General features: G+C 45.9%; 1 protein-coding gene across 1 annotated transcript in view; it reads right to left on the bottom strand.

Moving 5' to 3' along the window:
- Nucleotides 1-1202: 1202 nt before the first annotated feature.
- The window catches only part of LOC135814660 (histone-lysine N-methyltransferase 2D-like), a 32584-nt gene continuing 7550 nt past the window's right edge, over nt 1203-26236 (bottom strand). The window contains exons 5-29 of the mRNA XM_065327817.1: nt 25911-25948; nt 23424-23520; nt 22844-22932; nt 22248-22325; nt 21639-21749; nt 19769-19840; nt 19346-19441; nt 18828-18859; nt 18569-18659; nt 18180-18237; nt 17881-17915; nt 17336-17426; nt 14332-14470; nt 13593-13694; nt 13305-13365; nt 12096-12131; nt 11648-11715; nt 11044-11120; nt 9737-9788; nt 7459-7481; nt 6596-6706; nt 5107-5138; nt 3554-3872; nt 3072-3170; nt 1203-2158 (exon numbers count right to left, since the gene is read on the bottom strand). Coding sequence (XP_065183889.1) covers nt 3079-3170; nt 3554-3872; nt 5107-5138; nt 6596-6706; nt 7459-7481; nt 9737-9788; nt 11044-11120; nt 11648-11715; nt 12096-12131; nt 13305-13365; nt 13593-13694; nt 14332-14470; nt 17336-17426; nt 17881-17915; nt 18180-18237; nt 18569-18659; nt 18828-18859; nt 19346-19441; nt 19769-19840; nt 21639-21749; nt 22248-22325; nt 22844-22932; nt 23424-23520; nt 25911-25948 — 2000 coding nt within the window. The 3' untranslated portion in view covers nt 1203-2158; nt 3072-3078. The remainder of the gene's footprint in view (nt 2159-3071; nt 3171-3553; nt 3873-5106; nt 5139-6595; nt 6707-7458; nt 7482-9736; nt 9789-11043; nt 11121-11647; nt 11716-12095; nt 12132-13304; nt 13366-13592; nt 13695-14331; nt 14471-17335; nt 17427-17880; nt 17916-18179; nt 18238-18568; nt 18660-18827; nt 18860-19345; nt 19442-19768; nt 19841-21638; nt 21750-22247; nt 22326-22843; nt 22933-23423; nt 23521-25910; nt 25949-26236) is intronic.

Genomic DNA, 26236 nt, shown 5'->3' with positions numbered 1-26236 from the left:
AATACAGGATAGTGCCCGTCGCGGCGAAAGAGTTGACTTCTAAAGGGGAAGTTAAGGCTAAAATCAAAATTTCACCAGTTGTAGTCTTCGGGGTGCTGAGTCGAATGGTCGTGGTCCGAGGAAGCTGAGACGCTCCCTTCCTACTTTAATCCCAATCGAACTCGCGCACTTCCACCGAAACTGGGTGACTGCGCCCTACTAGATGGGGATTTGTATGCAAAATGTCACTAAAACTTAGTAAAAGCACCATGCCGTTCTTATAAAAGCACGGATGACCGCGATTGGCCCATATGTTGTAGTCTTTTGGACGCTGAGTCGACTGGTTTTGGTCCGAAAAGGCTGCAATGCAGCGTTCCTCCTTTATTCCCAATCGAACATGGTTGAACAAGCGGTCACGTGCTCCTGCGTACACCAGTCACCTGGTCACCGTGCCTGCAGGGTACAACTTACTAGCCTGTTTGACCTTTTTTGGGTGCAGTCCTGTCACTCGAGTTGAACCTTGGTGTGAAAGTTGTCGCCTGCTGGCGTGGTAACCAGGTGATTTGGGCACCCAGGAGCACGTGACCGCTTGTTCAACCATGTTCGATTGGGAATAAAGGAGGAGCGCTGCATCGCAGCCTTTTCGGACCAAAACCAGTCGACTCAGCGTCCAAAAGACTACAACATATGGGCCAATCGCGGTCATCCGTGCTTTTATAAGAACGACATGGCGCTTTTAGTGACATTTTGCATACAAATCCCCATCTAGTAGGGCGCAGTCACCCAGTTTCGGTGGAAGTGCACGAGTTCGATTGGGATTAAAGTAGGAAGGGAGCGTCTCAGCTTCCTCGGACCACGACTGCCGACCATTCGACTCAGCACCCCGAAGACTACAACTGGTGAAATTTTTGATTTTAGCCTTAACTTCCCCTTTAAAGCTTAACTTATTTCAAGTTATTTGCCCCATTGCTATACCGTCTCGCGAAGTGTTTCCCTACTCTAGATGACAACAAAAGATGTCGCTGGGTACACAGCAAAATGCTTCCAAGACCTTTGAAACAACATTCCGAGACTACTTTCCCTTTCATCACTGACATCAACATCAGATTTCGGATCAGATCTTGTAAGCATAAGGATGTGGATCCAACACGTTCGTTTGCTGTAATGCAGAGTGTTTCACAGTGTGCCCGCCACTCAGTCAGCACATCAACACATACACAGCGTAGAATAATAATCATGACGTCATTGTGCAGATGCTGTCATGACTGCAACCAGTTGCAGTGGACACGTACATGAACACCAGATCAAAATAGGTGACATACTCATACTGGTACTGATATTGCCGTTGCTTGACATAGAGGAAAGTAGAAAACAATCATTTCGGGGAGAATTGGATACGCGACTTTGAAAAATCAAACCGTGAGATGAATACATGACCACTGGTCACATCAGAGTAAGCAAATACACTACAGCATGCAGTAGCAACAGCATAATGGGCAAAAGGGCAATACAGCCAGCGCATGTACAGTCATGTACCATACTTATGAGTACACACTCCGGGCGAGGACAGGGAGCAACAACTGCATGCACAGCACACAGTATACAATGGCATGTACAAGTACTGGACTCAGTAAACGAATGTACACGGACAGAAAACAACAGTACTGATACAAAAACAAACAAACATAGAGCAAGAAGCCCAAAACGATAATCAATGTATGCGGCATGTGCGTTCACAGAGTGAAACATCACATGCCCACACATACACACCGAATATGGACAAACAGAAGCAATGAAAAACACAGCATCCACAAGTACAGCCAGTACTGTAGAATAAATAGGACGATGCTAGCAGGAATTTCAATAGCTTCAGAAGAGCGTGGACCAGTAGCATTCCTCTGGTCAAATTCCATATGAGAGTTTCAAGAAAAAACTTGGACGTCATAAATCTGGGAAGTCATAACAAGCATTTCCTATGCTCCCTGAAACAGCTGGATGCAAAGCAGAGTCAAGGATCATTTAGCTACTATCAGCACCTAGCAGCAGCAGCAGCAGTAGCAGTTATAATAAAATATACATCAAATCAATCTTGGAAGTCACAATACCCATGAGTCTGGACAAGCCTTCCTTTCACCTTCAGGAAATACTTCAAAAATTCAAGATGCGATCCAGCAAACATCTATAAACACAAGAAAGCAAAGAAGCAACACAGTTAAGTTAGCAACTTTGCACTGGCAATTTCGAAGTCAGCACACCTACCCACCCACCCACCCACCCACCCACCCACATAGCCACACGCAGCCGCACACACACACACACACACACAGCCACATACACACAGCCACACACACACACACAGCCACACACACAGCCACACACACAGCCACACACACACGGCCACATATACTACAATGTAGTACCGCATTCGCCTGGGTATAGACCCTTTGAATGTGGATGGCTCTTCAGTGCTTCCCTTGCAAGGCCGTCGGACACGCTACGGTCACTATGGCCGTACCACACTTTGCCCCCTGGTACCCTGTGAATCAATACTGAAGTAAAAGGAACTGATTTGGGCACTTATTTTCGAAACTTTTCAGAGGAAACACCCCAACCCCACGAGCAAATTGAACTTCAGGTGGCTGACCGTACGACCCTAAAATACCTTCCGACGCCCTTGCCTTGAGATACCGTGAACAAATTCAATCAGTGGAGAACGTGCAGGTTTTGCTTTGCACTGAAAGGGATACGGAAGGGAAGAGCAAACACCCAGATTGGCTTGACTTCATGCCGAGCACTCGCGTGCAGTCAGAGGAGTTCCCCAGGTGTCCTTTTTTTAGCTCCAGCCGAAAGACAAAGACCGTGCGTGTCACCCTAAATGCGTGTGGTGCCGGAAATTCACTGATTCACACACACTTTGTGCGTAAATTGTTCCCCATTTGTTCTCCATTACATGTAAATCTGGGTCGCTCAGGAGCAGTATTGCGGCAAGTTAACATGCAAATTGCAAAGGGTTTATACTATGCAGTAATGCATAGGTCTACGTACATACGAATCAGTGCAATATTACAAGCTTCAAGAAAAGTACAACTTACCGTTCTTCTAGACGGGGCCCGGGGGTTGTGGATAGGACGACGACGGTGGTGGGTTCTGCTGAGGAGTCACGCCCTGACCCCCAGTGATGGGCGAAACACCTTACACACAACACAAACACCAGCAATAGAATAATATACTGTTGCGGAATGCTGCACATGTACACAGGCACGGCACAGTATCAGCCAGTACACAGCTAGTGATAGAAGACACTATCAAGGCATGTACATGTGTACCTAGGTACGATAATGTACACAAATGAAGCCGTGATGCCTGCGACAAATACACTTTTGGGGGTGCCTATTACCACCCTCGATATCGGGACAGTCCTGGCCAAATCGGGATGATTGGCAGGTATGATGAAGCCTTGACTACAACCAGATATGACATGATCTGATGATCAACATGTGAAAACCAGCAGCAGATCACACAGTCCCAGATGTTAATTCAATGCATGTATATGTATAGCTTCATGGCAAAGTACCTGAAGGAGCGGCAGCAGAGACGTTTCCAGTAGGCGGATGATGCCACGATGAACTAGCAGCTGGTTGTGCAGAGACTGCTGCAGGTCCCATTGATCCAGTCACAGAGCCTGACTCTTGCGACCAGCTCTGATTCATCGGTGGACGGTTGCCTGTTTCTCGTCCTGGTACCACTTCTTGCTGTGGAAGGAAATGCGCTGCTTGGGCTTGTTGTGGGCGTGCCATTCCTCCAGCAGCCGACGGATGAACCATGGGAGCAAAGTGCCGCGGGGCGTGCATACCTACATGTGGTGGTGGTGGCTGAGCAATTGGCATGACCGGCTGGACAGCAACAAGAGTATAACATTCATAGAGACAGCTCTTCAGCAAAACAGTATTTGCTGCAAGCAAGTTTTTACAAGCACAATGCATCTCATATACAAGAATCCATCGGCTACAGTTAGTCTCGGAGAAGCTATCCAGTACAGCAACAACTAATTCTGCAGTGGCAACTGGTAATTTTCAAATCCTGTGGCAAAAACAGGTTTTCAAATCCTGTGGCAAAAACAGGTTTTCAAAGTACCCTTGTACCTACTGAAATAAGAGAAAGGCAAAGAGGAGATAGCATTCTTGGACCTTCCTACAATCTTACATAGACATTCTCTATGTCTACTACAATGTAAGTACATGTAGTTACTAGGGGTGAAACGATTTTAAAAGGCATATTCCTTAACGGTTAATCCAAAACTTATGGATTTAATACTTATCGATTATTATCGATTACACCACTGACGACAAAACTCACCATCTTGCATCAACTACAATCAATTTTGAAACTTCAAAGAGAACAAAAATAATGGAAACATCGACCGTCGCACAGGCACAAACTAACTGATTCTTAAGGCTACTTGTCCAGAATAGTGAGTTCCGGAATGAAAGTTCGTGGGTACGAATCAGTGCGCGGTGCAGAGAAAAGAGCCGCGTGTCACAAAATAGATCTAGAGTACATCAGGTAGATCTACCGGGTACGCGTATAGTATGTATCCAGAGCATGAGCAACTCGCTGTGCGTGCTGCACGCGTTGATTGACACCTCCGTGCACGCGCGCATAGACTCGTACTCTGGTACATGACTGTGCTGCACGCAGTAAAGTCATGTAGACACACTGCACCTGCCGGATGTTTCGTCGTACCGTATAGTATGCCGTACGAAAATGCTGTAGCGAATAGAAAAATCGTAATCGACTAGATTTTTTTCGACTAATTAATCGACTAAACCACATAATCCTTTCACCCCTAGTAGTTACGAGTTGCTATAATCATGTGTGCAGTTACGAATCTTACAATGCAGCACAGATAGTGTTGCATGCACTTGTGAATTATCTGAGAATATCAAATTATCAGGATTCTACCTGTATCTGAGAATATCAATGCCAGACCATAGAAACCCCCTAGACGACAGTAGTCTCCTTTCCATACCACTAATTGAAAAGGGCATGGCACAGGTCTGTAAAAGAATGGCACCAATATCCATGTCATATGTCATCTTGGCATGTGCTGCTCCATATTACTCTTACCATTGGTCGTGGCGCTGGGAAACTTCCTGGACCTATACCATGCAGCACACACACCATGTACACACACACACGCACGCACGCACGCACGCACACACACACGTGCATTTTAAAATACATCATGTGAAGCAAAGGCATAATTATACATATAACCAACCTCACATGAAGAAGGTGGCTGCTCCAAATGTTGGAGCTCGCGCTACCCACCGACTGACTGACACTTGACTGACTCATGACTGCCGTCTGGAACACACGAGAAGAATGCTGGGGTGTTTGTCGCGCTGGAAACGGAGCGTCTCCGTAAGTTTGTATCCCTGGTGATGTTTGTACCTGGAGAGCACTACATAAGTGGTGCTCTTCAGATCAGGCACAATCTTCCTCAGCCTACTCAAGCTCAACTGTTGAGGGGTGAATTCCCCGAAACACTGTGTCTTGAGCAGGGACTGGTGCTTTCTTGCAGGTTTGCCAAGTGGACGGCCCGGCATTCTTCTCGTGTACTCCAGATGGCAGTCGTCAGTCAGTCAAGTGTCAGTCAAGTGTCAGTCAGTTGGTAGGAAGTGCGATCTCCAACGTTCGGAGCAGCCACCTTCTACAATTACAGCCGAGGTTGCAACATCTCAGTTCAATCTCACATGCATGCAGATACGACAAGCGGGGGAATAAACAGACGGTAGCCTGAGTAGCTTGGCTGGTACACAGGCCCAAATGAAAGGTGAGCCATGTGCGTATGTGGACATGCATCTGCCCACCCCTAGCCTTAGCACCAAGCAAAGAAGCCGGTGACACATGCACACACACAAATCCGGTACATCATAAAAGCATGATCGTCAGTGAATGAACACTTTTCAGAATAGTCGCTATGAAGACCAAGATGCGACATAACATTGCCACCACCTGACAGGATACAGTATGATACACCAGTGCGACTAAGAGACAGGGGAGGGCAGGGGCGTCGGACACGGTACGGTCACTACGGTATTGACCGTACCACTTTTTATCTCAGGCACCCCGTGAATCAATAAAATGCACTGATCTGGGCTTTAAATTTCCAAAATTTTCGGCTCGGCCACCACTCCCCCGCGAGTAAACTGTACTCCAGGTGGCTGACCGTACCACACTAAAATACCTTCCGACGGCCCTGGAGGGGGTTGCACAGTGACGGAATGCATCCACAGTCTGTATACATACATATATAGGACGAAGTAGGTGTTGCACTGTTTTCGTAGACTCACAAAGCACACAATTCTAACAGCAAAATGTGCATGGATCACATCACAATACTCTATCGGGGAAATGACAGCATGGGATTTGCTCGCTTTGCAGCAAGATTTCTACAAATTCTAGAAAGGTACACACACACACACATAACAAGCAGCACAACAGCACAACAGCACATCATAACATGACAACAGCACAACAGCAGCACAACAGCTTCACAGCAGCACATCAGCACAACAGCTTCACAGCACAGCAGCACACTAGTGCAACCTACCGGCCATGGGCACAGGTGGCATTCTTGAGCTGCCACCACCTGCACTATGTACCGACCCAGGCGGAGAAGGATTGACACGATGTGCCATGTCCATGGATGATCTACCATGTGCTGTGGCAACGGAATTGAAGAAAAACGGGTCACAAGAAGTAGCAATGAATACATCACCACATGCACACACAATCACGAACAAGTGCCGCACCACCACACGAGCGATGCGCGAGTGTGCGCGCACGTACACACAGACACACACACGTACACAGATACATGGACACACACGTACACAGATACATAGACACACACGTACACAGACACACACATACACGCACACAGACACACACATACAGACACAGACACACGGACACAGACACACACAAACGCACAACCACACAGAGGAAATAGTACCGTATTTCCCCAATTATAAGTCACGCTCGATTATAAGTCGCACCCCTTTTTCAGGTTTGAGCCATATTGTTTCAATATAGTTACATAGGTAGGATAATACACTCGATTGTAAGTCGCATCCCCTTCTTGATCCTTCAAGTTTAGTGTAACAAGGTGCAACGTATATTCGGGGAAATACGGTACACCAGAGAACAATGAGCACAATGATTAGCACCAGAACTCCACAAGACACATGACATTGTATTCAAATATGGCAGTTCATGGAGACTGCACTAGCGAGTACATCTAATAATCAAGCCAGCATTGTGAAAAGTAACCATCCGCAAACTACCCAGGCAATCCCCACAAACTCTCGATAGAAAATTAAAATACTTGCGGGCATTGGCACCAGTTATGAGAAAACAGAATTTGAAATCAGCAAGCAAATCATACTGCTTTGAATAACCATAGTCACTTACCAGAGGAATCCATAGCAGCCGGCCTGCACACGCATGCACGCACGCACACATGCACGCACGCACACATGCACGCACACATGCACGCACACACACACACAAGCAAAGAACAGGCTAAATGTAAATATACTGCCAACTGATGTTGACTAAAGTTACGTCACCACATATCCGCTGAATACATGGAGGTGAGTGATTCGGTCGCCAGGCCAAATGTGCTCACAGACACGCTTGTATGTGGCAGGCACGTATCTGGGGTGGGATATGGCAGGATTTTCTGAAACAAACCGTTTAGATTTAGAATGTGTATAATGTATAATTATGCATTGAGCTGGTTAAGGCCGCAATCACACTACGTAAAAATCACAGTACAAATTTTCATGCATACCGGTATCTCAGTACAAGTCGGTACGCAATCACACTACACTTTTCGGTCTGCATAGATGACGTTTTCACGCGACCAGCACGTGACGTTGTTGTACCAAAGCGTACGCCATGCGCTGGAAAAGACCGGGAAATTAAAAAACAATGCGATGCTGATGCTATGTACGCCAACCAGGTACAAAAAAAGTTGTACACAGGTGATGGAGCGCGAAAACGACGAAAATGACAAACGTGGCTTTCTACAGGGGTGCGCCGGTTGCTGAAAACCTACAAAGCGCATTGTGCATTTCGCGCGGATCGCCATGACGATTTCTACTGTAACTTAATGCCGTTTGTACGTGATTTTGTACCTAGTGTGGTTGCAGCCTAATCCTGCATCCATGTACCGGTATGTGTAATGTACACTTCAGACTAAAGATATAAGTGCACGCGTTCCAACTGCTCACCCATCGTTATGGTACAGACTACAATATGAAGTTACTGGGCTGTACTGATGGTATTCCCAGTTAGTGTCACCAAGGTCTAAGAAGTGGAAAAATGGCTCTTGCAGCATCAAGAATATTACAGGACGTCAGAATTCGCTTGATGACTATTATGTCGCGCAAACCCGGTCCCGATACGCCTTGCTCAGCTGAGACAGCTGAAGAGACCGTCTTCGTTATTGAGAGTGAGGTAATTACGGCAGACACTGTGGCTACTTGGGTCGGCAAGAAGCTGCCCAAGTCCGTGGATAATAAGTTTGCCAACATCCAGGCAGCAGTCCATGCGGCGGTGGGTCCGGCGGCCTGCGCCTGGTCCTCAATTTTTGAGGACAAAGAGCTCACCACTGTGCCGGTTGAGGACGTGGCCGAATTGGTGCAGCGGACCATTGTCCTTCTCGGCAACGTTCATGGCTTGATTCTTCAAGCTACGAGGAGCAACATCCTTGACTCAATAAACAAGGAGTTTGCCAAATTGTCCAAAGACGACCTGCCACAAGAGGGCAAGAGAGCGTTTTGTTTGGCAGTTTCTTCACGGAAGCCATCGCTAATAGAGCCAAGGACTCGAAGGCTTTGGCGGACATGCACAGACAGCCTGAGACAGGTGTCACGGGACGTGCCTCGGGGACCCTTCCACCATCGGCAGCCTTTTCAGCCTGGGGCGGGGGGGGGGGGGGGGGGGGGGTCCGACGCAGCCCACGGCCCCATCACCAGCGACAAATGGGTGTTGGAGATTGTGGAAATATGTTTCGACCTGTGTTTCCAGCGGCGGCCGTGCCGGCATCGGCTTCCCCATCAACCGGTTCTGCCACCAGTCGAGCAAGACGCATCGCACCAGGAACTGCAGAGAATGATTTCTACCGGTGGGATCGAGCAGTTGTCGTTTAGACAATGTAGAATTCGTCAGCCCGCATTTCCTCGTCCCCAAGAGCGGAGACAGGTAGCGTCTCGTCTTCAATCTCAAGGCTCTGAACGGGTAGATAGAACCTCAGCACTTCAAGATGGAGATACTCTCCCTGCTATCGGACATAGTGGAACGCCATCGGTGGATGGAAAAGCTGGACTTACGAGATGCGTTCCATTCCATTCCAGTGCATCCCCTCAGCCGTTAGTTCTTAGCCTTCCTGTGGAATGGTCAGATATGGAGATGCACTTGCCTGCCATTCGGCCTCAGCGAATTGCCTTGTGTGTTTACCAAGGTCCTTCGTCCGGTCGCTGCATTTCTGAAATGGAACAAGATGCTGGCGCTTTCAGTCCAAGCTGAAAGCCATGGGCACACAGAGTGATCTCCAGGCCATGCTACAGTGTTTCCTCCTAGCACATGGCACAGCACCGTGCTGTAAGGGACATGCACATTCCTTACTACTCAGGTCCATAAAGTACTTCTGTTCAGACGAATCAGATCATCACTCACTACTCACCTTCCAGCAGGGCGAATCGGAATTACAGGTCCACTAACACCCATTGGCATACCTGCAAACCAAAATAACACACACCACACACACACGCACATACCACACGCGCGCCCACACACACACACACACGCCGGCAGACAAGGATATGGAAGAACATAAGAAATAGGTAAAACAGATTCCGACATATGCAATGCATGTATAGATGACTGAAAGTCATGTTACATAAAGTACATGATTGTACATGTATTGTCAACCTGTCACCTTTCTAACTTCCGCTCCACTTCAATTTTCTACCTGTGAAACGACTTCAGTGTATGCTGTACTTTCTAAGGTGTTAGCCGCAACCCCCCCCCATTCGGGCCCAAAATTCAGATTTTTTGCACTACATGAAAAGTAGTACAACGACACCATACAGGGAATAATTTACTTTCAATCTTTTGCATAGCAATTTTGCTATGTAAAATCAAACTTGAATTGCAATTCGAAAATGTTGCATAGCAATTTTCTTCAACACTTGACAACATTGTCCTGGAGAGCTGATCAGAGTGCAAGCTCAGATCACAAATACACTGTACACCTTAGTTGCAAGCCTATCCTGGTGCCAGGATGCCTGGCTCAGCACTTTCGAAGCTTCATACATCTATTTTATCCCTAAGAGACACACCCGGCATACACACTGTGCATCATAGGGTACAGTGAACAATCAATATGCATCGCAGTTTTCTGCGATGCATATCTGAAGTTGCTTCGCACTTCAGAAGAATTGCGTAGCAAACTGCGATGCGATACCGGTTAAATTATTCCCTGCCATACATGCATTATATGCACGGGCGCTGTAGTGCTGGTCGATTTACATCCAGCATTCGGAGCCACAGGGGCAATTTTTGAGTAAAAAAGTGTATTAAAGTGCGGCCAACATCCCAAAAAAGAAAACGGTACATCAAAATACGGCGCTGAGCCGCGCATGCATTGCTGTACACAGCACATGTAGGTATTACTCCTACTCCTGTGGATGGAACTATGCACAGTACAACATGGCGAGCCTGATCTATGGCCTTGCTGTTGTGCATCGTACTGCACAGGGCAACATTGATCTAATTCCCAAAGCATGACGAAAACCAGCTTAGAAGCGACACAGCGGTGGGGAAGATCAATTGTATTTTACGGTATATGTGGTTAGCTTGTGCTGAACGACTGATGCTGTTGCTGTTGCAATGCCTTGGTTACTACGAAGTCTACGATCACACAAAGACAGGTTTCCCCGCAGAATACAATACATAATTATAACAGGTGCAGGCACTCGGTGTCCTTACCAGGACGAATAGGTACAACGGATGGTACAACCGGTGGAGGGAATTTAGCTTGCAGTCGACTTTCCGCCTCCTCAAGCCTGAATATGACCAGCACAAAGGCAGAACAGTCAACTTCATTCTAAGTGGATTGGTACCTAAATTACACAGATTATCATCAGCATTGACCCCGTACAGTCCGAACTCAATTAAGGTGCAGAGCGTAAGTATCGTGCTCCTTCTCGTTGGCATCAGTTCCTAGCGGGACTAAAGAATGTCCCATGAGCCACATCAACTGGCTTGGTGGGCTAAAGACAAGAACAGCAGCAGTCGGATTCAGGGCTGACACTTTGTCCAGGGCCGTATTTGTCCCAGGCCAAAATGAGATGAAAAGCGCGGGCCATGACACAGACAATATTCATTGTCACTATCGCTCGCACATGCCCTATGCAAGAAACAGTACATCACTCCCAGGCATCTTGAATCCGTTGGATTAACTCCTTCCAGTCCACTAGGTTGCATGGACAGGACATAGCATGCCAATCCAACCCGGTTACATGCATCACTTTACACAATCCATCCTGTAACAATTTCAAACTTTTGTCCATGCGTTTCTTCAATCACCCACCGTCTTTTCAAGGACGTGTTCTCCGAGTTCATGTCCCGCAGCTGCTCTTCAACCTGCATGCAGCGAGTCTGAAATACAAAACACACATAGCCATTTTTTTCTTTTTCAACGGCCTCAACTAGTGAAGACAGCTGTATCATACATACTCATGTCATGCACACTGTACACTGTACTGACTCTGTACACTGGGCTAAGCTAGGCAAGGTTCTGCACAATGCGCTACATGTCAGGGAACACAGACAAGGCGACAAGAAAGACCATTTCAGAGCACTCGGCCATGCAGAAACGGAGAGCAAGTACGTGTACATTCTGGATGGCGACAACAAAGAACACATTCTCACTGTAACGTTACACTGTCCCTGCGAGCAAATGTAGCCAGACAACAATGTCATTGTGCTGCACGGTAAGAGAACTGCACTGCTGTACACATACACGTCATACTAATTACCTGAGCAGCTTGGGCTCTTTGCTCATTGACAAGAACCTAGAACAGCAAAGCACAGCGATGTCAGCAGCAGCAGCAGTGGAAACAAGAGGAGCAGCAGGAGAAAAGACACAGGGGTCAAGCACAGACATGCACAGGTGATATGGTGGTTTAGCATCACGAACTTCGTGTTTAAGTTCCCATGGATTTTGCGATTCGCAAACTCAATCACGAACTTTCGCAAGATCAGTACCGAATAGTGGACGAATCGCGAATCATGGATTCGCGCTCCAGTCATGACACGGTACGGTCACTATGGTATTGACCGCACCACTTTTTGCCCCAGGTACCCCGTGAATAAATAAAATGCATTGATCTCGGCTCTAAATTTCCAAACAATTTCGGCTTAGCCACCCCTCTCCCACGAGTAAATTGTATTTCAGATGGCTGACCGTACCACACTAAAATACCTTCCGACGCTCCTGCATAAGGTATAATAATTACTGCATGTGAGCATGCAATTCCATGTTGAAATTAAAAAAAATTAATGCTGGTTCCTGATGAGCGTTGTGCGAAAGTTAGTTCGATGCATCTTATATTTTTCAGCGTTCCTATTATTGTTCTTCACATTTAATACATTTCCATCACATTTATTTCTTTGTCCATCACCACTTTTTCTAGAATTTGTTCGTGACACCTCAATAAAACGTTCTTAACATGACGCTTCAGCTGATTCTGTTTATTGCCATCCTTAAAAAATGTTGGTGCCATTTTTTCCCCTGAAAAATCACGGACATGTTACGTTCGCGAAAACGCTTTGCAAATTCTCTCGATGAAAATAAATTTCGCGTTCGAGTTCACTTTCAACTGCACGCAAACTCGAACACGAAATTCGTGATGCTAAACCTCCGTGATAACACCAGGACATTCATGCTGGCACAATAAAAATCCTAATAGAAACACTACACCAGGAAAATAATCATGCATATACACAAGAAATGTAGAAGTTAGAACTATGACAGTGCTAGTGTCTCATGTTGCAAGTCAGGCCCGGAGATAGAGAAACACTGCTGATATATGTATTCTGGTGAGGACTAGAAACGCCCATTAGAACAACTGCAAAGATATACATACATGTACATGCACACGTGAACTGTCAACACACACACACACACACACACACACACACACGTGCGCGCGCGAGCACGCGCCCGCACACATACACTTCCTTACTTGCTGCCAAAGAGACTTCTCAGAGTCAGCCAGTTGCTTTCGCATGTTAGCCATTTGCTTGCTGTGTGAAGAAAAACCCACATCAAGCAACACAAACAGCTGAATGGTTGATTGAAGAATATTGCAGCGTAGCCGATCTCAGACCTATACGTCCAATCACATGCAACAGCTGACTCCAGCAAGCAAGTCTAAAAAAATCTGTGAATTTTCTGTGTATATTCTGGAACTACATGTATCTGTGTAAATTCTTGGATAATTGTCTCCGAACTGCACACTGTCGTAACTTACCGTTGGTCTTCTTGATCCTGCTTGGCTTGGTTCGCTTTCAGTTCGATGCTTGCCTGCTGACTCTCGATGTTGTGACTCTTTGCTCGCTCGATGCTCAGCTCCCTGACAGAGCAAGACACAATGTACATCAGGTCTAAATTAAAGCAACACTGTATTCAACCACTTCAAGCAAATTAGTATCAGGAAAAGCCAGTCCAGAAATCGATGTGGTCAGTCTGGGCGTTGGAGATTGTGACCTATCAATTTTCGCAAAACTCAGAAACCAAAGTGGGGTAGAATACAAGCCACCCACCAATAATAGTCAACATCCATATCTGAATCAGAACTGAACAAAGCAAGTTTGCAAATGTTATAAAATCGCAAGTACTGCAGTTGGGAATGATCACACGCACATGTACTTCAAGTACTACAGTTGTGGCCGAAGAAATTCCCCACGAGTCAAAAGCAGCGCCTCTTTTTCATTTCAATTACATCATGCACGGTCTAAAAACCTAACCGAGGGCTGCAGGGGTCGGATGAGCCTTGGCGCTGCGTTCAGTTCACAGGTCGGATTTCTTCGGCCACGCCTGTAGATGAGTTGCATACTTCACTGATATTCTTACACTATAAAGTCTACAACACAGTGGATATTCACAGTTACACCTTGGCAGATGATTCCATTACATGTACGTCTACTATAGCACCAGTAGTCTGAGTAGAACATAGCAGTGCACATTACTGCCAGCGAGGAATAGCTTACTTGTTGAGACCCTCTTCCTTCACGCGGAAGTACTCCTGCAAAGCGTTCAGTTTGGCCTCAGTTTGGAGGTGGAATTGCTTGAGCTGATCGTACGCATCTTGAAGTGACGCTAGTCGGGTTGTTGCATCTTGCATTGCAGCTGATAGTGGCAGACCACAGAAACAGATTGATATAATTATATATTTAGGTTCCACAACAGTGCTAAAGTCAAAAGAGCATCTGATATGGTACAGTGTGCAACGGTACACACCATCGGGTTTTGTTCAATACTGGAGATTGCTCTACTTCGAAATAAATACTAGGCTGGGGTCTGTATGAGCCATACATTACTGAAGCCACAGTGTAATGCTGACTATAAGTATAGTATAACAGCCTCACATGATTGTACGTGTAGAAGTAGGATGCAAATTTTCTAGCTCCACCTATTGGCAGATGTTTTCTGGTTTTCCACAGGTTCCACATGTCCATGTCAACCAGGTCTAAAGAAAGCAAAGAAGATAGCTCTAGTACGGCCCTGATTGCCCAAAGTTGTTCTCCGAGTCCTCGTATAGACGGCTCTGTTGACGTCACGCCTTTATTTGGCGAAAACGGCGCTGGTAGATTTTTGCAGTAGTGAATCTTTAATGGGGATGATGAGAAGTTTGATAAAGGAATTGGCTACCATGAAAGAAGCTGTTGTTGACAACAATTCCCTGAGGGTCAAAGTGGCGGCACTCAGGGAGGAAGTTCAAAAGTTACGTACGAGTACATGTACTCCAACACAGGCCACTCCACGTCCTCCCCGGCCACATCACTGATCAAACTGTGTACATCAACTGACTCAGGGCCTGCTACACGCATCACGTATTCAAGTGTTTGCAGCTCAGGAGTCACACCACGCGAATCAACATGTGCTCCCGTACCGGTCGAACATGAGTGGGAGAAGGTTGTGCGGAGAAAACCGCGAAACCCTCCAAACCCTGCACACACGTTGGCAAAGAGCACTACCAGTACTACCACACGCCGTGATGTAGAGCATTAGCCAGCCCAGTCCACAGTCACGTCATACTACCAGCACAAACCGAAAGCTCCTGCAAGTTCTTGTGGAGCCCCTCGGATAAAATGCCGCGCACTTGGCAATGTCCACATGAGATGCAGTGCGGATTCCATCAAAGGTTGGCGAGAGAAAAAAAGATCTACCAGTCATGAAGTGCAGTGTTTCAGAATCCTGGTACTTTGGACTAGCGTATGCACATGTCGTGATCCCAGCAGATCACATCGACAGAGCCCTGCAGGAAGATTTCTGGCCAGCAGAGGTGCGTGCACGTGAGTGGAGATTCACCTGCGATAAGATAGCTTCAGCTACAGCCACATCATGGATGCCCGTGTCTCTCATACAGTCATGCAAAGTCGCCCACTAAATCCAAGCACTGCCGGTATTCACCAGGAAACCTGACTAAACTCTAATGCAATCCCCTTTCACTCTACACCAAAGTCCTCTAACTACTCCCCTTTATCGAACGGCAACAACGCCCATAGTCTTAATCTTAGAGTAGGGTTCCTGAGGGTGTGCCACCTTCTTAATAAAAAGCATGAAGTCGAGGATTTCACACTGTCTCATAACATTGAAATCAGGATACTGGCGGAAACCTTTCTATCTAGCTCTACCGCAGACAGCATCTAGCTCTACCGCAGACAGCTTGCCCAGCATACATAACCACGCCCTTTTTCCAGAAGGATCGTCCCAGTCTTGGAGGTGGCCTAGCAGCCCACAGTACTGTCGGGTGCCGAAGAACTGGAGGGGGGGGGGGTCAGGGTTCTAGCCTAGCCCGTTCTGATTTTTAGCCAACACAGCAGTTTCGTTCTTATTCGATGGCACAGTCTTACATGTACATTTACATTTACGCAGAGTTATACGTCTGAGTGTGAATTATAGTGTACACTACGGTTTCCGTTCTTTTCTGCAACAAAATCCAGCCTAGACCGTTCTTAAAAATTGGTTTCTAGCCTGGCCGTTCTTCGGCGCTCGACAGTACTATATGTTAACAATCGCTTTCAAGCACGAGCGGTGGGTGACCACACCAAATATAGAACTTTTGCTACTAGAGATCAGAACTCATCGAAACCGGATTCTCCTAGGAGGAGTGTATTGACCTCCAGGAACGCCAGTGCAGTTTTGGCCGGACCTGTCCAATGCAATAGACACAGCAGCGGTGTCAACGCCATCGTCTCCGCTGAGTTTAACGGGCGACTTCAATGTCGACATAAGCCGGCGCCAAGCCCCTAAGCTCAACAATTTACATCGCTTCTGCGACCAGTTCAATATCAGCAACAAGGTGAATGACACTACCAGTGTTGATCGAGCCGAACATTACCTCCTTCTGGCACCGGTCTTCTCATTTTCCCATTTCTCATTGATTCTAAATTCTGTTAGATCTTGGCTTGAAACTACCGGCACATTATATACATCCTATTGAGTACTTTCTCATTTTCTCGAGTACAGCTCGTGCTTTATCGAGCCACAATTCATCTTTTATTCTATCGCCATCATAATGTTGGACGTCAATGCTTGTTTGGTTTGCTGTGTAAAATGAAACTTCAAACGAACAAACACAATGACATTGTGTTTGTTTGTTTGGAGTTTCATTTCAATACATTGTATTGATCGTCATAAGAATGCCAGCATGCCAGCATGCCAAGCAGTATGAATGTGTACATGAGTAAGGTATACTGTAGAGGCAGAAAATTTCGTCGGTCAATAATTTCGTCCAACTCCAAAGAAAAGGAGTTCGTCCGGTTGAAAATTTCGTCCATGGATCATAAGAGTGTATAGAAAAGCTGGACAAATCGATATTCGTCCTACATTTAATTTAGTCCAAAATCTCCTTGGACGAAAAAGACGAAATTAAATTCCAGACGAATATTTCTGCTTATACAGTACCCAGCATGCCAAGCAGTATGTACTTCAGCAGTATGAGTACATGAGTAAGGTATACAGGCAGCAGCAGCAGCAGGCGCAGCTTACCATCAGCAGTCTGTCTTTGCTGACTCTCCTCGGCAAGTGCATTGGCTGCACGGGTGTATTCTTCATTGACTGTGTCTAAACGTAATTGAACCTGTACAGGTGCACCCACCCACGCACGCACACACGTACGCAAACACCCACACCACACACACACATCCACACAAGACACCCACACAAACACACACGAACACACATGGACACACATCGACACAAGGGCACCCACACGGACACACACGGACACACACGGACACACACACACAAATACACACTGACACACAAATAGAGCATAACCACAAATTATAACAAGCAACCGCACACATAATATACAGGCAAATGCATATACAAATACACATACAAGAGCTCTGTTGTACAAGTTGATGTTTTACAATGCGCAATAGTTTTCCATGACCATTTATGGACGCATATGTTCGAGCATACATTCTAGGACCAGCACAGTGCAGCGCAAGACAATAACCAAACCATCTCATTCCAAACTGGCATGCCCTAAAGTGACATTCTGTAGAAATACAATTCACAATTCTTACCTTGGACACGTTGGTTATATCAGCAAAGAGAGAACCTGAACACAAAGAAGTCCAAGAGCACAAATGCAGCAACACTGCTAACGGATCTCTACGCACCAGAGAAGATGACAAAAGTGGTGAATAACTACTCAATCCGCTAACAGAACTGTTTCATCCTTTGTTGACTCGTCAGCACGGCACAGAGAAAACGAGGCCAAACCTGATAGCAATGAAAATAATTTTCCAAGGCCAGATTTAAACCAGGCACGCATGTATCATGAATAACTACTAAATAAACCAGTCTTACAACAAGAGCATACCATCAGGAGCATCACCATCCTCAGTGCTCCGCAACTCTTTCAAGCAAGACTGGAGAACCTGCAGAAACAGACAAAAAGGAGGAAGACAACTGACTATTATAAAAAGACAATAGCACCATGATGCAGCAGACATGTTATTCATGGACAAATTCCCAACTTCATCTAATTAGGCTTGTGCATCGTTGCAGGAGCGATGCATTAATGGAGAGAACACATTGCTAAAATAAGAGCGCTCACACTCCCAGAACACACAACAACCTATGTGGCCCACCAACGCATACACAGTAACAATAAAAGTTGGACTTCAGCTCTGTCAACTAGCATGCTATCTGACTCCAATCAAACAGACTACAGAGCAACAACACAACGACACACGGCAAACAGTCTACCTCGACTTCTCTGGCTTTCTCCTGCAGTGCTGCAGCATTTGTCTGATAGTCACTTTGAGACTGTTGAAGCTGAGTCTGCAGATTCTCCACTCTGAAGCAAAAACACAGTGAAAAAAGGTTGGCTGACACAGCAAACCAACATGATGGATGGTTCTAAATCAAACGCATTATAAGATATTAGTTGAAAACTTGCTTGCGACCGCATACTGCAAGTAGACTTGAGCAAAATGCAAATGCAAACAGATTTACACAGACTTACTCGGTAGTCCATTGCTTGCGTCCCTCTGACAGCTGAGCACACACAAATACAGTTAGCACTTAGCACCAACACAAATCCATTATTATTATTATTATTATTCGCATTTTCGTGTTGTCGTCAACCATAACGATTGATGGTTCGCTTATGGAGAGTGAGAGTAAACAAAAGTCAAAAGTGGAAGATGCTGATGCCAAAGGAAAAATAGCAGGACAAGTAGGGGCATTGAATGGGATTTTACGATATGTGCATAGTGAATAGAAAATGAGAACAATCGCAGATAAGTTTGTTGAACATACTGAAATATCCAGAACCTGTATACCCAGGGGCGTGGCAGCAGGTCTGGCCGATCCGGCTTTGGCCGGACCACTTTTTCGCCCGACCACGCCCAGAATGCAGGATTTTGTACCCTGATCTCAAAATTTTCCCGGGAGACCCCCTCCCCTCTGGCCGGACCACCTCCAACACCTGGATACCTCGCGGCATTCTGATAGAAATGGAAAGGAAACGTTGCTTCATACCTGAAGTTTTGCTTGATGGTAGTCTTCATTCAATGTAGACAACTGACTTTTGAAGCGACTCTCAGACTCGGCACGTCGGGAAAGCTCGGTTCGGCACTGCAATCAAACAATCAAACGATGTGGTTATCAAGGCGCATAGGCATAGAAATACAGCAGGTTACAAAAAAATAGGATGACTTGTTGATACACGTATATAGCAAGACAAAACAAAATTAAACAATACACCACACACACACCACTTGATTTCTCTGACCGCTATGCGTTCAAGTTGAGTGTCAACCTTTCACAAATTGAGCCCAGTAAGAGGCGAGGTCGTGTAGATCCTATCCCGTCCTACTATGCATTCAAAAACATTGTGGTCCACAAGATAGCCTCACAACACACACAACAACGCATTGCACTTCGATTTCAGTGGCGCCATACCTGGTCAAGATCTTTTTGAATCTCCGCAAATTGCAGTCCAACTTGCATCAACTGCTCTCGGTCTGCTGCGCCCTGAAAGTACAGCACAGAACACAACCAGACCATACAATACAACAACTCAACGTAACTAGCATATCTACTAAAGCCAGCACAATCATATACATTCATCGCTGACTCAACTGTGTGGAGACTTTTTGCCAATATTGTGTGCAGACTGATCAGGACCAAACACATGTACAAACTTCACGATAATATAAGACATGTAACAATTACATGTAATCAAGCACGCTGAGGAGGTCATGATGGCTGAATCTTGCCCGTGCCTGCAGCAGCCCAAGGGCTGCAGGCAAGGGCAAGATTCAGCCATCATGACAGACAGAGCATGCTTGATTTGACTTCGTACAGCACGAAGCAACATATTAGGGAAGGCCAAAGGTCGAAATATTCCCGAAATGACGTCAAACGGTCCTGATGGCCTGGTTATACTCGCGGCGGGAAGACCGCCTATTGGCCATGGCCTGGGCAACGATCACGTGTCATGTAAGAATGTGAGATACGGTAAAGGGTTAAGAATGGGTAGTCGACTTCCAACTTAACCGCTTTTGATCATGTTGATATCGAACCGGTAAATTGAGGCCCCAAGTACTGGGGGTCGACTTACAACTTGGGGTTTAACCGCTATTGATCATATTGATATCGAACCAGTAAGCTGAGGCCCCAAGTATTGGGGGTTGACTTATAACCGGGATCAGCTTATACTAGTAATCGATAAAATACGTTACATTTATGGTAGGGGTGAAAGGTTGAAAAAAATCCTGAGTTCGAGTAACGTTACTCTGATTTTCTGCTATCAAATACTAGTAGTAGTACAAATTCGACTACACTGCATTTCACTTTCCTTCAACTCCATGACACACCCATGCCCGCATCCGGAGTGTACAAATCAACTATCAATATTTCTGCAATGGTGAGACAATGGGGCTCTTTCTACTGCTGTGTCACACAGCCTGCAGCACAGCAATCTCTACTCTTTGCACACTGCACAGTTGCCTACTCTGATGAGAGACTGATACTGTTGAAAAATGAATCGGGTCAGGTAGCTTCTCGTGCTGTGTGCACTTCCTGGAAGTGTGCTTGCGCTCTGTGCAAAACCATGTAACTGCAATGCTTCTTTAGGCTTCCGAGATGCCTCGGGAGTTGGGAGCTTTGTGCAAGGATTGAGAGGTGAGGAAAAAGAATGCTTCGGAGAACCAATCGCAGAAAGGTTGCTGCAAAAGGTTAACTGGTTCGCAAGAAGGGGTCAAACGCCACAAAGATGCGCCACAAGATGCTGCTATACCAATGGAATATCGGGTGAGTGGAGTTACCACACCGGCCTTTTTATTGTTTCTTCAAAAATGGTTCTTTCCAGATTACTTGGCCCTTCTTTGTCTTTTCTCTCTTTCTTCTTTTCTGCTGACGGCGTACAAATTATGGATTCGCCGATTCTCACACGTCTGAGAAACGCCATCATGCCATCACCCTATACAACTAGCAATCATTCTCATCTAAGCGTTAGTTTGCAGAACAGAATCAACACTGTCTGCTGAAAAAATCTCTCTTCCTCTCTCTACATGTACATTCGGTACTCTGCTCACAAGTGGGAGTGTGCGGTGAGCCAGAGAATGCAGTTTGGGTCGTTGCCTATAGAAGGTGTAGGTTGACCACCTGTAGCGTAGTCGTGTTGTGAGAAATCATGACAAGCAGTGTACCTTGTAGAGATGCGATAATAGTATTGAAACGCTAACAAGAAACAACAGTATTGCATTCATATGCATTGCTGTATAGCAGTAAGACCTGACTCGCGACACTGTCAACTCAGAGTACTAACATTTTGCTCAGTCTGCTTCAATGCTACTGACAAGTCCTTGTTTGACTGCTGTGCACGAGTCAACTGTTGATTGAGGCTTTGAGCATTGGACGTAGCCTGCGTCAATGAGGCCTGGTAATCGCACAAAGCCACATACCAGAAACCACACAGATCACGCAACACACAAACTCATGAGCTGCAGACAACACAAGTATGACAACTGTACACATACTAATAACCATGCTACTGACAACTGTACCATGTTATTGATGAATGTATCACGCTTTCTCAGCACTAGTACTCGGCTAGCCCATGTGCTCCAGGGGCGGACATCACAAAGAAAATACATGTAGTGGAACATTGCAAGTTTGTAAAATGGACAAAAGTACACAAATTGCTCCTCTCACCACCACTACCACCACCACCAACGCCGCCGCCGCCACCACCACCACCACCACCACCACAACCACAACCACCACCCTCAAATTGGAACTGCCAACTCACTGTAGATATGATGAGTTGCATGTCACCCCGAATTGCAATGCTCATGCATGCTGCATCCCCTTATTCATGCACCTCACCCATATTTTAAAACAAGCCCAGTGATCAGTAGTAGTAGACTGGACTAACCTTCAGCTCGCGGCTCTCCTTACTCAGGTCCGCTGTGGATTGTTTCTCAGTTGAGTACGCCGTCTCCAGTGACCGAACCTGCGAATACCCAACAACCAGCACCAGTGTATATCTGTTAGACCGTGAAGGTGGGCTAGCACAATCAATGCAATGTGCCTGCAGTACATCCACTAAACGTGATTGTAGCACTGTCATGCCCATGGGCAGAAATCACACCAAGCGAGTGCTGTTCGGCTTGTGTAGACTGTAGTGTGTGCTGAATGGAGCAATCAGTCATACCATGAGGAAAGGGATCATGAGATTCGTTTGCTCTAGGAATCTGTGAACTTTGACCCAAGTATGCCTGTGAACTACCAGTCAGGGACTCATGCCGTCTAAAACATGCCAAAAAAGGAATACAGTACAGTAGAGTGCTCAGCAGGTTCAAAATGGTTGACAGTGGTTGAGAGTTGAAAATTCATCTGTTTCATGGAAACAAAAGTGCTTTCTCGACTGAATCACCTTGGTGTGATCGTGGCCTGAGACATGGGATATTACGATATGTTCTAAAAGCTGACAAACATGGCAACAGGTGCATCATTAAGCAACCAACCAACCTTGTCCTCAGCCTTTTTCAGCGAGTTCTGAATTTCAGCCTCTGCAGTCTTGAGACGTGCAACCGCATCCTCAAGCTGTTTGTTCTCGGCTGTGAAAAGAAGGAAATGTTGTATACCAACAGAAATGAAGAATGGATTTAGAAGAATAGGTGAATTATGGCGTCGCTAAGAGTGGTCGGTACACTAGTAGACTCAGGTGAGATAGAGCACGTGCATGTACAATCACTTTTCAAGGGCTTTAATAGTCAGCCATCAAAGGTCCTTAGGACAACAGTGCATGACTTCTGTCAGGAAAATGCCATCTGTAGCCTTCCTTGACAAAGGCGATTAGACAGACGAGTCCAGTACAGTACTGAATGATCCATCCCTACTATTCACTGACACAGTCTTACAAGTGCCAGGCAGCACAAAAAGCTTTTGTACTCTCATAGTATGGCTTATACAGTGTGAAGATCACGAACTGACGAACTCTCATATGCCAATACAATGCCATGTTGTACCAGGGAGTATCAAAGCACTGGCTTGTTTCCCAGTATGCACGCACTAATAGTAGGCTAATACATGCAACGTCTTAACGTACCGATAAGGGATTTCTTCTTGCTGCCACGACAGCAGCAGAAATAGAAGAGAGGCAGAATACCGAGCACAACAGTAGCAGCACCAACACGCCAATCACCCTGCATCACAGTATTGCACGCACAAACAACATACAACAGACACAAGGTAGATCAGCACCGCTGGTGGAATATACCCTAGTCATGTTCAGAAGAGTTCGGCAATGGCTCTCATTAGACGCCAGTGGGTGCACAAATCAGAAATTGCGCTACATTTGCAAAAATACGGAGAAGACATCCATTTCTGTGCAGAACATTTGTACTGGCACAGTTAACCCTTGGGTACATCTGATACCCGGTCACCAAGTCCTCTACATGCGTACAGGGTAATGATACAGCATATGACTCACATGGGTACTCTTCTTCAATTTCTTCACAACATATCTGCATTCTAATTTCTAAAGCATGATTACTGGATGCCTGGTGTATCATGCACAGTTCCAGCCAACATTCAGCCATTTATAATTATAATTAGGCCAAACTAAAGAAGGTGTGTGGTTCGACTAACATGGACATTTTTTTTACGGGCGGGCGGGCGGATTTTTTTTTTAAAATATATTTTTTAGTACATGTAAATACACTGTACTGCCTTTACAGTCCATTCATAAAAAGATGGGCTCTGGCTCTGGCGAGCTCCCGTATTTGGCGGTTTTTCGTGATTTCATCGTACACAGTGCAGTGCTGCGAACTTTGAAATTTGAAAAAGGGTCCAAAAAGGGTTTAGGGTTTTACGTCGGGCCCTACAGTCCATTCATAAAAAGATGGGCTCTGGCTCTGGCGAGCTCCCGTATTTGGCGATTTTTCGTGATTTCATCGTACACAGTGCAGTGCTGCGAAATTTGAAATTTGAAAAAGGGTCCAAAAAGGGTACCTGAACTGGGGTTCGAACCGCACAATGCACTGTTGCAGACGGGGTCAAACGCCTGGATTTTATGGTTTTTCCCAATTCAATGCTTTGGGGGCAAAACCTGGCCGAAATCCTATTCTTGTTATGGCTTGCTTTTTGGAGAAAAAAACTTCAGAAACATAATTGGAAGAGGATTCCATAGAGGATTGCAGAAAAAAATTCTAAAAAAACTCAACGTTTGACCCATTTATGGCCAAAAGCTAGAAGTTCATTTTTTTCTGAATGGACTGTAGACACCCAGTACATCGGCATTATTACGCAGTGTTATGCCATACATGTTGTATAAAGGGATCACTGGCTAATACTTTGAAACATTGTGTAGCTCTGGAACGAGAAGAGAATAACTTCAAGCGGTGACTCTGACTGTCCAAATCATCAAGCAAATGAAGAACGATGCGAGTTGAAAGTAAGTTCGGGAACTACTTCGAACTCAATCGAAGTACAAATTGTACAATGTACCGGTACATGTATTGCTAGTTTGGTGTCGGCGTGCACGAATACATGGGCTTTTTCCATCGACGCTTCCTGTGCTTGCACACATGGAGCAGCAACTTACCGGTACAGGTGAAATATCGTTCCCAATACACGAGGAAAGTGCAATCTCGTCTGTCCTTCATCCCAAAACAGAAGGCCGTCCTTAATCTGGAACGAGGCAATCACTCTCAACCGGACGGTCACTTCAAAATAAGTCTCGCCAGTCTGCCGGTGGTCGTATCGAGTAGACTCTACTACCAGCACAAGGCAGCAGTCGTACCACTCACTGCACTGCAGTACAACTACAAGTCAAGTCCAAAAGGAGCTAGCCGCCTGCGTCCGCAGACTCTCGCTGCACTAGCACGTACGTAGACGTGGACGTGTTCAGTCCACGTGCGTACGTCAGTCACACGACAGCCCGCCGAAAAAAAGTTACGGTCGGGCTGAAAAATGTACGGTCGGTTGGGTGAGTCGAACCACAGACCTTCTTCAGTGTGGCCTTATTAACACTTTTCTCACTTTTCATATGCTGTACTGGTACTACTACTGCTACACAACTATTGACATGCCGTACCGCAAGCAACCAAGCAAAACAGCTTGCGATCTTTCACTTTTCAGAGCAGAGGCAATGAAAGAAAGCGTACTACCGGCAACATGATAACTTTGAAACTAGGCGCGAGTTCCGGTTCAGTATTCACAGGGAAGCAACATGCATGCAAACAAACAAAAAATGGAAAGAGAAGCAGAAAGAACCCGCAACCACACGACCATTGCTACGGGAATTACAAACATCTGTAATGGCCATCACCCTCAGCAGTAATGTCACGTATCAAAGCTGGGCTTATTCCTGTAGAAGCCGATGTCAGGACTAGGCTTCTACTCACACCAGGCTTCTATTCAAACCAGGCATTTCTATGTATGTCAACACTAAAATGAGGCTTATGTGCCGACAGTGTATCTTGAAAATAAGGTTTGTATTCAAAACAGGCTTCTAATAAGGCTTGTATTCAAAACAGGCTTCTATATGAGACAGGCAAGACACTACAGTATGTGTATAGTAGTAGTAACTTACCGTATTGTATTCCAGCAATAGTCGGATGGCTTCCGTCACTGCAAACACAACAACAATCACAAGAATCAGAACATGAAGAAAAAAGTTCAAAAAACCATCGAGTAGTGCAAGCAGTCCACGGTGGTGGCTTCGTCTAACAGTTAAGCCCGATTCATACTTCATGTCGCGTACGGGAAACGCGTCGCGAAAAAGTTGATCTGAGCTCAACTATTTCGCGTACGGGAAGCCCATCGCACGACGGTCGCGCGATGGGTTTCCCGTACGCGAGATGAAGTATGAATCAGGCTTTAAGAGGTCTTCGCGCTACAGCGAATCCATACATGAAC

Source organism: Sycon ciliatum, chromosome 4 (assembly GCF_964019385.1).
Source record: "Sycon ciliatum chromosome 4, ocSycCili1.1, whole genome shotgun sequence".
Taxonomy (NCBI): domain Eukaryota; kingdom Metazoa; phylum Porifera; class Calcarea; order Leucosolenida; family Sycettidae; genus Sycon; species Sycon ciliatum.
The sequence above is the reverse complement of the archived record's forward strand: the minus strand, read 5'-3'. Positions and strand labels throughout refer to the sequence as shown.